General features: G+C 36.5%; 1 protein-coding gene across 8 annotated transcripts in view; it reads right to left on the reverse strand.

Annotated features, from left to right (window-relative positions):
- The window catches only part of cnksr2a (connector enhancer of kinase suppressor of Ras 2a), a 676,696-nt gene that overhangs the window by 159,173 nt on the left and 504,186 nt on the right, over nucleotides 1-13,337 (reverse strand). For all 8 annotated transcript variants that reach the window (XM_051926925.1, XM_028799452.2, XM_028799451.2 and 5 more), the window contains 2 exons: nucleotides 11,843-11,916; nucleotides 7,318-7,389 (listed from right to left, as the gene is read on the reverse strand). In XM_051926925.1, the coding sequence (XP_051782885.1) occupies nucleotides 7,318-7,389; nucleotides 11,843-11,916 (146 nt within the window). The remainder of the gene's footprint in view (nucleotides 1-7,317; nucleotides 7,390-11,842; nucleotides 11,917-13,337) is intronic.

Below are 13,337 nucleotides of genomic sequence, written 5' to 3' on the forward strand. Positions count from 1 at the left end.
TCCATTCCAAATTGCCTGAGCGATTGACGACACTGCATTTTTGTTTTGACTTTGTATAACTTTTTTTAAATTTAATTTTACTGTGTTTTTGTGATAGTTTACTTAAAATTTAACATCACATTGTGAACCTTTTCACCCATCAAGCCTCTAAAGATTAACTAAACTTAATTTGTGATAATTTTGTGCATTTCAAAATATTACAATTAAGATAGAACTCGGGTCTAGGCAATATGTACTATTCTGTACAGTTCTACCTAGTAGTATAATTTGTTTTTACTAATGACTTGCTTTATAGCACAGTGTTAAGGAGGCTACCGGCAGCTAATACTTTGACAGACTGAATCAAACATCTCATGCTTCTACCGGGGAGCTCAGAAAATATTACTTTTTCCAAATGCTTGATGGCCATAGGGCAGACATTATTCATAGTTTTAGATGTTATACACACAATACCAAAGGATAAACATTTTGAATTGTTTGAAAAGAATGATCTGAAGTTTAATTACTTTAAATGATTACTTAGGTAAGTCACCGTTCATATGTTGTAATAAGAAACATTACACACTACTAAATGATCACAGTAACAGTAACTCCCCCAAATAAAAGACAACAGATGCAAATTAAAAATTGCTAATATGTGATATCTTCATCTACATAAGATTAACTGTATCTGATCATGTTTCAGTTTTATGCAGTACTTCATTCATTTCAGTGAAACAAAACCTGTTAGACTTTGTGTGGGATCAGACTGTAACCCATAAAATACAGCAAAGATACCTTTTGATTTTAAAAGTTCCCTGTGATACAAAGCAGAAATATATAACACCTATTTTAAATGATCTCTATAACCAAAATTACAATTGCAAAATAGACATTTTGGGATTCTGCTTAGAGCTGAAAATGGTGATGCTTAATTTAAATGTGCATTTCCTTGTAAAAGAATTAAAGCAGCCTATCTTAAAAAGACTTATGCAAATTCATACAGAATTACTCATGCTTATTTACATGCTATATTTATTCCTGTAACTGTCTATTGTTAATGAAGATACCAGCTACTTGGGAAATTATATTGACAGGCAAATGCACATATAGAATAAGACACAAACCACCATATGTAGGGGAAAAGCTGGACTGCCTAATTTCTTTAAAAATTAAAACAAACAGATCTGTCATAACAATCTTTGACATACGTATGTACTCCCTTGCCTTTCTTTGTTTTTTCACAAATATTGCTGGAGAAATACAGAACAGGTGACCATACTAACTGAAGATTGTGCGACTCTTTTATATGATTCCCTGATGCTGGCATTGAGGCTGCTCATTTGTTGCAATATATATATATATATATATATATATATAGTGAAGGACAGCCGGCACCCATGCCCGGTGAGGGACGCCCCTACTGCATCTGTTCCGGGGGAGCTACCATGGACAGTTCAATACCTCCCCCGGGACGCTTGGTGGCAGCCTCCCTGGCAGACGATGATTCCCCAACCGGGCACATGGCTCCATGGGAGATGGGAGTCCTCCACAGCCTGGTTGGGGGCTTGAATGGCCGCCAGGGGGAGCCGCATGGAGTCTGCATCCCGGCTGGTCGAATCTTCAGCCCCACCCGGAAATGCAATTAGCGCCAGGTGATCAAGCACCTGGAATGCTTCCGGGTGGGGTATAAAAAAGGCCAGCCACCACCACTCAAGAGAGCCAGAGTCGGGAGGAGGAGGACTAAGCCTGAGGAGGAGTGGTGGTAAAGAAAGAAGAGAGAATTGTGTTGTGATATTTGGGAGTGTTCTGGGAATGTGTTGGGGCTGTGGGACACGGGGAAGGCGTGCCCCATGGCACGTCAGTCTGTGCCGGGTCAGGCACTATATAGCGTCTTTATTACAATATATATATAAAGTGGCTTTGCTCACTGAGTGCAAGGGAAAAAAATAAAATGTAGTCTAAGTTATTAAACAGTAAAACATTAACATTTTAAGAAGATACATTGAGCACTACTGGAGTGGTTTCGGGTAAAAAACATTTTAAAGGCGGTATAACACAACAGGTAGGTAGTACTAACAGCAGCTAAAATGTATTTGGATCATCTCTCAGTAGTAGATCCCTTTTGAAAGCCGCTACACGACCGCTGTGGTATACAAATTACATTTTCTATGCGAACATCCAAATTACATTCTGCACCTCCCAGCGTCCACTTTGTTCTCACGACCCCTCGCCGCTGAAGGTGGTCTCATCTTCACATTGTTTACAGCTCGACTAAAAAAAAGTTACAATGTGGCAGTTTCTGCGACAGTCACATGGACAAATAAATAAAACTTCTCTGTTAGAACGTGCCTGGCGATTGGTTCCTGTATTATAATATGTTCTGTGGTCATACGTAATTTCCATATTGTGTGGTCATACGTAATTTCCGTTTCAAACGCAAAAAGAATTTTATATATATAATTTTTGCAATTAATGAGCTGTTTAATGAGTTAAAAAATATTGTTGCATCCAGGGCTGGCAACAAGGCAAACTCCTCAGGCAGTGCTTTGGTCAGGGTGCCATTCTGATATAATTTTTTTAATATTATGAAACAATAACACAGAAAAGTTAAATGTGTACCTAAAGAATTACATATGCATCCAGTACCATATTTATACACCATATTTAAAACTTTTATGAAATAAAGTTTTCATTTAAAGGTTTAAAGTTTTGTATTACACGGTTCACAATGATATGCCATATGTCAATACATAGCACTGGTGTTTACTTAACTTATGAATACTGACAAAGGTGCAGAGGAGGGGGAGGAAAGGGGATGGGAAGGGGGAGTTTATGACAGTCCTGGTGTAACAGAGAAAAGTTGTGAAGATAAAAGTTACACTCTCTTTTTCTTCATTTCATGTTTATGTAAGAATACTGAATCAATGTCATATCACATAAGTGCTAAATAAATGATCTTTTTTTGCACTAAAACCTAAATAAGCAAAGGTGTAGGTAGAACAGTATTTTCCAACATTTTTTCTGTGGTGCCACCCTTTTTGTCCCCAAAAACCCAAGGCACACCACGATTCTACGTAGTAACCAAAAAAGCATTAAATCTCTTAGACGTGCTAAACTAAACCAGGGGCCTCATGTATAATGTCGTACGTAGAATTCACACTAAAATATGGGACATTGGGTGTAAATTAATGGAACTTGAAAAAGTTATCTTTTTTTTAGTTTTATTCTCTCAGTCACGATCATGCAATCCCTCTCCACCCAACGCCCCCTTTCTACCCCCTGCCCTGACCCTAATTAACAGCGCCAGCATAAATTTACACCCGATCTGACGCTGTTCGTTTTCAAATAATATTGCATTAGTACGATGACATTTACTAATTGGTACTATTCAAGTCATAAAATGATTGCTTCAAAATGTCCTATATATATTTGTCTCTTTCTTTTTTTCTACGGTGCTGTGCTGACATCATGCACCAGAAGGCATGAGCTAATTCAGTGCGAGCAGGAGCATGTGGGTGGCCGGTTGCTTGTGCTATAACATGCTTGACTTGGCGACGATCAACACATATGTACTGTACAAGGCATGTACGGGGAGAAAAGAAGAGTGTTCATGGTTCACCTTGCAATGAAACTTTGTCATCGCTTCTTACAAGAAAAGGAGATGGAAAAAGAAAAGGAGGATGCAACATCAACAAGCTTCTGTTCCAAGACAGCCTCTTCCCCCAGGAAAGCAAACTCAGTCAGTTAGTGTCAGGCACCCCTTCAATGTAACAGGAACCACAACATAGAGAGAAGTGTGTACATTGCAACAGGTACACATATTGTAAATGTAGGAAGGACGGTCCTTGGGTGTGTGGGAACTGTTAATATTTGAATCTGATGATTGCATATAGCGTGGAACTGACCTCTCTGTACTATTCTTTCCTCTGCAAGTCCTGGAGTACAAAAGAAACCACCATGCACCAAAATGTGGAGACTGGGCAAAATTGAAGAAAAAAAACCAAAACACACACAGTCACTGATTACAACAGCAAGATGGTATGCAAATTAATATGAATAACATGAATAATGTTGCATCCGTGCCACAATGTTTTCCGAAATGTACTATACAGGTCATACAATGAATAATTCCAAATATAATATATACCTATGTCTCTGTTTTTTGTCAGTGCGGCTTTGACATCATGGACCATAAGGTGCATACTAATTCAGCGTGAGCAGGAACACTCAATAAAACTGAATAATAAAAAAATTGACAATGTGACAATGAGATATGAAGAAGGCAGATTCACCAGTGTTTGTGTGTCAGCTTTTATCCATCCAGATCAGAGTATTTCCAGTTCCATTGTCTCAAAACACCACTCACATCTACAGTTATTCCCAGTTTCAAGTAAAAACTAACAGTGTCAGATCTCTGAGGGGCGGCAGTATGTATCGTGATTATGACTGGGAGAATAAAAGTGAAAAAAGAAAAAAAAACGCTAACTTTTACAAGTACTATAAATTTACACCGGCTGTTACAGATGCAAATTAACTGTATGTGTTTATTGTATAATATTAACAATAAGCTCAACTCACTACTCAAAACGGTAAATATATGAGGCAGGCAGGGTCAAACCGGGGGACTCTTGATTACAAGTCAGCAATTCTTACCACTGCGCCACGGAAACTGTTGTATCATCCTTGAACCTTTTGTGGAAGTGTTTATTTGATCTTTGGACTTCAGGCTTCACACATTATATAGTATATGTCTACATTTTGTCATTTATTACTAAAATATGAAAAACATTTCTGTTCTAACGATGTGTTTACACAGATTATTGTAGAAACGGAACACACATGAAATGCATGTGTTCCAAATAACGATCTATTATTTCCACTCTAAAACTCCAGCACTTCACTCCCAGATAATCAAGGCTGGAACTGGAAGAACTTTGTGCCCGTTCTGCGGCGGTGGGGGGGAAGGAATAGTAGGCTGCTTGCAGATTGTCTTGATCGGCATATTTACAAGACAAAAGACCTTAACGGAGAGGTGCAAAGGGATTTAAGGTGGGCCGGATTTACGAGTTTTTTTCGCAGGCTTTGGTAATTCTAGTGTTAAAATACTCTGAGTGGTGTACCGACAGTAGCAACGCTAAAGCAGCTATGGTTTTTGGAATAGTTTGTTTATTCCATGCACAATTATATTTTATTCCATGCACCATTATATTGTTACAGAATGATTACAATCAAGTGAATTAAATTTTGGTGTATTTGATAAATCCTGCGTCACTGATGCAAATCTAAAAAAAGGGAGACCACACAGAAACACTAGCACTGCTTTGACGCTGGGTACCGCCTGTTTGCAAAACTGTGCAGAAAAGTGTGCATGCAAGAGGAGAGGCTACCATGAAAATGTGTGTGGCTTTACACAAAGTTTATTTTTTATACATCGCGATGTTAGCATGGAAACGGGCATATGGCCCCAGGATAGGAGTCAGCAAAAAAAAAAAAAAAAAAAAAAAACAGCTTGGAGATTGCTGTTCATAGGCTGAGCATTTGAGGAGCACTTTGAATGCATTTTTCCATCTACTTTATCCCTTTGCCCACTCATACAGGGAGACCCTTCTCTACTTCACTCCACTTCACAGGGTCAGAGGTAACTCTTATGCCCACTGAACCCTTGGCTCTGTGTGAGTCTCTGGAGAACAAGCACCCAGGAAGATGGACCCCTGACACATCTGTTGGCTGCTAAAGTGCTCTCTAACTGCTGTGTCTGCAAAACAGCGATCACAGCAGGTTTTCATGTGGGATTCTTCACGTAGTCCTGTGCTCCTTTGACAGGTCACTACAACCCGGGGAGCAGTTCAGGTCTGGACCCAGTGGCACTACACTGTTATTTCCACAGAGAAACACTTGTGTAAAGTATAATTATCAAGTTGTTGATGGTGATGAACAATTGAGGATAGTATTTGTAGAGTTTTAACACAAGTTTAAATGTATGCCCATTTAAGAGATGCATATCCTTTGAATTAGTCTTTAGCACTGCATTCAAACTCAACAGTTGTACATGTGTGCATGGGAGGCAGTCCATGGGCTTGACTAAATGTAACTATATGCCAGACCAAGGGTTGGTAATGGACACTAATGCCTTTTCTCCTTCCTCTGAAGACCCTCGGAGTGAAATCCCGCCTGACGTCACTTCTGGCTCCACCACTGACCTCACTTCTGGTTTCCACACTCAAAGTACGGATCTTCCTGCCTACCCTCTATAAATCTGCCATTTCTTTGTATACTAGACTGTACATGTCTGGACTCAGTCTCAAAAGATTACTCATTTTATTATTTCAATTGCCTAATTTTCAAATATACAGGGTAATCCCCAAACCTTTTCCTTGGTTTCTTGTTTCCTTACACACAAAGCATATATATTATTGTGAATTCTATGTAAGCTTTTTGAGGGTCTGGGTCATTTTTGTTACTATATCACTATTTTCAGGACAGGCTAGTAAGAATTAAATTGTATTATGTACACAAGACAATAAACTTGAACACTTACATGCAGACGGGAGAGAATGCTGTGGAAAGGGTCAGTGGCTTAAAATGTTTGGAGTGTCCATCACTTAGGAGCTAAAGTAGGTCCAACCCATCTTGGCTATATTCCAACACCTTTCCTTCCTTAGATGTCTGTGGAAAACTTGGTTGTCACTCTCTATGCTCACCAGCTTCTATAGAGGCACAGTAGAGACCATACTCACTGGCTGGATGACATTCTGGTCCAGCACACTCTCAGTTCAGGGGTTGCAAAGTACAAGAGAGGGTGACAAAAGCAGCACATAATACTACTGCCTTTTTTAGGATGTATATAACATATGGCTGACTTACAAAAGCACACTATATTAATAAGGTCCTCCGCCATCTTGTACAAGCACTTTTCCTATTCTTCCTCCATAATGGCAAATAAATAAAAGATGATCATTATCATTCACATACATCACTAGATTCAGGGACAGTTTTTAATCCACAGGTCCTAATCAATACCCACTCACAGTGACAAAAGGATGTTCTTGGAAATATTTTGTGTTCTAGATATGTTGTTAAATGTATTTTCTTTTGTGCTGTTTGTTGTTGACTTTGCATTAATTGACACTGAACCTGAACTTGAAGGGAGTGTCATGTTGCAGTTTGCCAACATATTTGCAACTGGTGCTACAAATATGCCTAACTGTAAATGTGAAGAGATATATAGTGGCAATAATATGCTGTGGATTCAGGTAGATTTTTATTTGTACTATATAACAATAAAGCACTGACTATCTAGACACCTTAACTGTACAAAGACCTTTGAATTCTTACCTATTCATATCATCAACACCATCAGCTGCAAAGTAGAAGCTTTTAATCTTTGGATGACAGGCCTTGAATGCACTGAAAGCAGAAAAAAGTAATGCCTTTAAGAATATAAAATTTCATCCACAAAAAAGAGAAAAAAAATGTAAATTTCACATTAGCAATTGCAACTCAAAATATATCAGTTTTCCTTTCTTTCTGTAAAAGACAGGATGAATGTAGCAATGGCAATTCAAAAATGTTAATGTTGTATGCATAATCTATTCATTTAGAAAAGCCCTAATTGTTAAATTGTGGTCCATGGACATTAGAAAAAGTGATCACCAAGGCAAATCTACTGAAACACTAAAGATTTAATTTAGTAGTAATTGTACAGTTTTTCTTAAACTGTGTTTTGTCCCTTAATGTAACAAAAATGAGAGGAGGGTATTGTCTTGAGGGGGATTTTATAGACATTGAGAAAGTTATGGAATAGAGTTTGTAAAGAATGATATGATCATCATAGGCTACTTGATTTATCTCATTATGTGCACAACATAACAAATTCATTCACTGATATTTACTAATCATTAATTAAAAATAAATGCTGCTTAAAAATCATTAATAAATAACATTTTATAACAGTGTACATGAATTAGTGAATACATATATTTTTCAGGATATTATCATTTACATAGAATCTTTAAAGATGCTTTTGTAACAAGACAAATATTAAATTAGGTTTGTCTGCAAGTCACTTTGTCAGGTTGGTGACATTTATGGATATGAGATTTGTTTTAGTTGCATCAGTATACATAGGGTATATTAGCTGGTCAATAGTTAATCGAAAAGAATAATTTTAATTTTTAATGTCACAAACTACTAATGCTTTAAATTTTCTCCTCTTTTTTATAGTTATCACAATTTTAAGGCTACCTTTTTGATATCAATCATCTCAATTAAAGATTAATCATTTACTTTTCTCACAATTTCCGTAAACCACATTTATTCTGTTGTTTGCAAGGTGTCTCATATTCAGCAAGTGTTGAGACTTAATTATTGCTTATGTCTGTGTACATTGATCTTGATTGACCCTAATTACAGTAATTACTTACTACTGAAGACTGTACTCCATTTCCTCTCATGCCATTCAAAAATGTGCCATGAGTGCTTTCACTACATTTATGAAATTTAAGTTGTTATACTAATTCAACATTAATTTGTTTTTAAAACTTCAACTAAAACATAAACTTAGTTTTTCTGGTTTGTTTATAGCAGAGAAATACGCTATTTTAGCAGCCCCACTAAATGTGTTTCTCTGCGACACTGTGCTTCTGATAATACATCACAGATTTATCTGATTTGCATTGGACTATAAATATGAGCTGAGCCATAAATGTCTGGCCAATATGAAAGTTTTGATAAACTAAATAAATTTGATTTTGTCATGACACTATGAGGCTCATATCATCACAGTAGACTAGCCATAGGTACAGAGATTACCACTCAGTTCCAAACTTGCTTCAATTTAGAGTTCCTACCACTGATGCTTCCCACATCGCAAAGACGTGCAGGTTAGAAATCTCCATATAAGTTTTGTGGATGTGGCAGAGTATGGCCCCTTATTTAAACTGGGTTTCTGTTGTTCCTTGAATAACCTAAACATCAAAGTTGTTGTTCTAGAAAAATCATTCTTCCTCAAATCAATCACCTTACAGCTCAGCTTCAGACATAATAAAACGGAAAAAAAACTTGCTGTTTGTACAAAAAGAAGAAAAAAAATTTTTTTTCATTCACAAAAACATGCAAATCCTGCGAGTATGGGACAACAAATTCTTCTCCTCATTTAAAATCCCAAGGAATCCATTCATCCATTTTCTAAACCTTTTTATCCAGGGCAGGAGGCGCAGGGTAGCTGGATCCTAATCCAGCAAGCGTTAGGTGCAAAGCATGAACAGTTCCTGGACAGAGTGCCAGCTCATCGCAGCATGAACACACACACAAACACATCATGTGCCAATTTCCTGTGGGAGGAAACTGGAGTACCCGGCGTAAACCCATGGGGGAAACATGCATACTCCACGTAGGAAACACATATGGGATGTGAACCTTGTTGTGAGGCAACAGTAGTACCACTGTGTCACAGTGCTGCCCTGAAGAAAACCATTGTTTAATCTATGATTAAAAAAAGTGAAATCATGTGATTTTTATCCAGTAAGTTCCTGCTTTATGATATTAAACTTAAAGGCTGACTTTAAAGCTGATTGGTTAAAGGTGAATAACAGTCCTGGAATAAAAACTTCAGAGTTGTTTCAGGAACAGCAGCAACCTGACAATATTGGATTGATTCAGCCAGTATTGGCACCTGTGGCCTGTGACTCTGAACTGGATAAGACGCTCAGTTAGAAAATGGATGGAATGTTCAATGGACAACTTTAACAATGACCATGACATTAGGGAATATTAACATGAATTCATTCCCACTATCATTAAGTATTAACACTACCATTTCTAACCTCCTTATTCAAATGATGAAAGTACATTTTAAAACAAATTAAACCTTGATGTTGATTGGTAACATAATTGTATTCTCAATGTGTATTTTTACTTCTGAGCTAATTCAATAATGGGATAAAAATTACAACAAAAGACTTTTCTACCTCGGAAATACAGTAGGATTTCCCCGCTTTATTAAGTTAAACCATGTGGGATTTTTAAATGACAGATGCCATTCCCACCATCCTCCACTGAAATTCAAGCTCTATTGTAAACATGCTTGTTTTAAGTCTGTCTAAAGCTCCAATGAGGGAAACATTTGAACCATCAGCATCGCAAATAGCACAAAATGAAGATTACACCTTCATAAGATATTAGAAATGGACACCTTTTAAGGTTCATCTCATGTTTTGAACAGCAAATTGGGCTCCTTTATGACTTCACAACAGACTGACTTTGTCAGGCAGTAACCAAATATGCTGCCAAAGCTGTGGTATTGGGAACATGACACATAATGATGACAAAGTTATCCATACTTTTTAAAGATTGCCTGTTTTGCTACATGTTCTCCTAAAGATCGCAACTAGACTGAGATCTAACATAGGCCAGCGTTTCTCAACCTTTAAGTATTTGCGACCTGAGTTTTCATAACAGTTTTAATCGCGCCCCCCTAATGTTTTTTTAAAAGGAGCCCACTGATACCAATTTGTTCCTTTTTAATTAATGATATATCATAGATGCATAGTTTATTATACCTACTTAACTTTTATCGACATTTATCTAACTCTATTTATTTTTCTAGTATCACAATGTAATTTAAGTTAATTTGTTTTGGTTTCAATAGATGTATTTTTCATATTTTCAATTCGTTTTCTTTCTTTCACATCTTCGCGCCCCCCTTTTTGTTACTTTGCGCCACCCTAGGGGGGCCCACCCCACAGTTTGAGAACCACTGACATAGGCCCTCCTATTAGTCTGAAGTAAACTGCAAGTAGGACTCATCAGATCCAGGGACTTTTCTCGGCCTCCAGAGTTTAGGATTAGTTTTTATAAGCCCCCTGAAACCTCACTTTTAATCTTTCCCTGAAAGTGCTGCGCCAGCCCCTACAACACACAATGACTTGCCTCTTCTGGCAAGTCTCTTCTGGTTGACTGTCAGTATCCTGTACTGAGCATGTCATGTCTCTCTGTACCTACCCTTTCATCAACAGTGTATTCTGGGTCACAGGACTGCTGTTAAATGATGGATGGTAGAGGCTTTTATGTATCAGACTTCAGCTAGTTTACTGACAAATGCTATTTCAATACAAAACTGCATGTCTGACAATTACCGCCAACTTGTATTCAACCTCAAATAAATTTAAATTATTTTCCAGTTTCCTTCTTAATTGCACAAACATGTGATCCTGAATATGTGCTTTAAATACCACTGCTTGCATATATGATGTTGTCATTAACTACACATTCAGTTACCTGAGTATTTAATGAATGCTTACAAAGCCAACTCAGACATTCTCAAATTAATTTTTTTAAATATTCATGGTTTTTAACTGATACACAATGTCTCCTCTGTCATTTTAATTATTTTCATTGATTTCATCTGTATGAGTTAAGTGCTTTATTAAGAGGTTTTTCCTGTATTTCTATAAACTTCCAAACGCTTTACTTGTGGTCCCTATCATATTTAAATAAAAATATACTGCTTATATAGAGAAAACCATTACCGCTTTATTATAATTTCTGAAAAACAGATATTTGCAATTAACTTTCACATTAGAAAATGTCTGTAATATATTGTGAACTTTGAAATAAATCAAACGTGCCTGATGGTAATGCTAGGAGATGGTTACTCACTATTTTTTAAACTAGTGGTTCTTTAAAAATGAGTGAAAATGACAGGCAATTTCTTAGACAGGAGTTCATTTCATTTGAAAGAATCTTAATTCAGACTGCAAAACTTGGTTCATGCTTCTCCTTATCAACTAACTTAAAAATTCTTCTCCAAGGTCAAAATAAGTGCATTCCAAATTATTTTAATTCATTCAGAAATACTCACTATTTCTTTCGGCACTCATTGGCCCTGTCGATCTTAAACTCTGGCAGGCATATAAATCCTTCAGCTTTTTCATCCTATACACAAAAAGCAAAGAATTCAATGTGAATATCTTTTTCTGTGATTAATGTACTGAAGATCCACTATAACAAAGCATGAAGTTAAATTTGTTTTCCAGCAGATTTCAATGTAGTGGAAGTCTTCTATTTATTGTTAATGCCCTTCTCCCCAACCCTACTGTATTTTGCTTTCCTTGTCTACCATTAGCTCCTCCTTAGGTTTCAATTATTTTTCTTTCAGCAGGGCAACTGAACTTGTGGTAGTGACTGGGAAAGGAATTCATGTTGCTGCAAGACCACACAGGGAGCCTACACCTCAAGTCTAAAGAAGACCCATAGAGAATGAGGACAGCACATCAATAGCAGAGTAACTACGTAACTTTTTCTATTTCTGTTTTTTCTATTTAGACTATAGCCTGCTCCATAAATTCATAACGTTTAAGAACTCACAGTCTGTCCTCATGACTTAACATTTCTCCAGAGACTAAGTTACTTTCTACTCAAGGCACAGTAATGATGGTTTACCCCCAGAACTACAACGCCTGCAAATGCCATTACTCAGTACATTGTAACATCTATAATAATGTGGTCAGCCTTTAACATTTGTCTCATCAAAAACACTTGCTTTTTTCAGGTTTGCAAATACAACAAAAAACAATAAACTATCCATTATAATTATCAATAAAATAAAATAATAAAACCTTAAAATATTAATACCAAAAATAAAGACAAAACAAAACAAAAAACAGTATATTCCTAAGTGAATTCTGCTTTATAGAACAAGCACTTAAAAATGATTACGGCTATTCTTAAAGTTTTTTAAAACATATTTTATTGCAATTATGACCAGAGAGGAGGACAGATAGATTATATTGTCATCATTAATAATCTCTAATATTCTGTAAATGCTTTTACATCATAATTTTAGCATCAATTGCTCCATAAATGTGATGGATAATTGGAGAAAAACATTGTAAAAAAAGAATTAATAACACTGCCTACTTAGTGAGGTTACACACTGCTAAGACTCGTCGCACTTGGCATGTGCAAGTACTTGCTAACAGCAAACGCACTCTAAAATTTCTGGAATAAATGCACTTATTTTTGCTACTAATTCAGGAAAAATATGGTTTAGTTTCTTGGAAAAATGAGGATAATTTTACAGGGAACTGAAAATTAGTTAATAAAGAAATTCTAAAATAAATCCCTTTAAAATGTTTTATAAGACAGAGTATCCTGCTGCTGTTTCTGCAAAACTATGAGATCTTACCAATATCACATAATTCCCAACAGCTAAAAATGAAGTATTGTAGTTACAGAACTTGAAAATCAATATTTCATAACTGCACTGTCATTAGAAAATTACTGTATATAATATAATGGCATGCTTCCAGCACTGACCGCCTAATTTTGTCAGAAACTGTTCAGAGCTCATCATG

Source organism: Erpetoichthys calabaricus, chromosome 4 (assembly GCF_900747795.2).
Source record: "Erpetoichthys calabaricus chromosome 4, fErpCal1.3, whole genome shotgun sequence".
Taxonomy (NCBI): domain Eukaryota; kingdom Metazoa; phylum Chordata; class Cladistia; order Polypteriformes; family Polypteridae; genus Erpetoichthys; species Erpetoichthys calabaricus.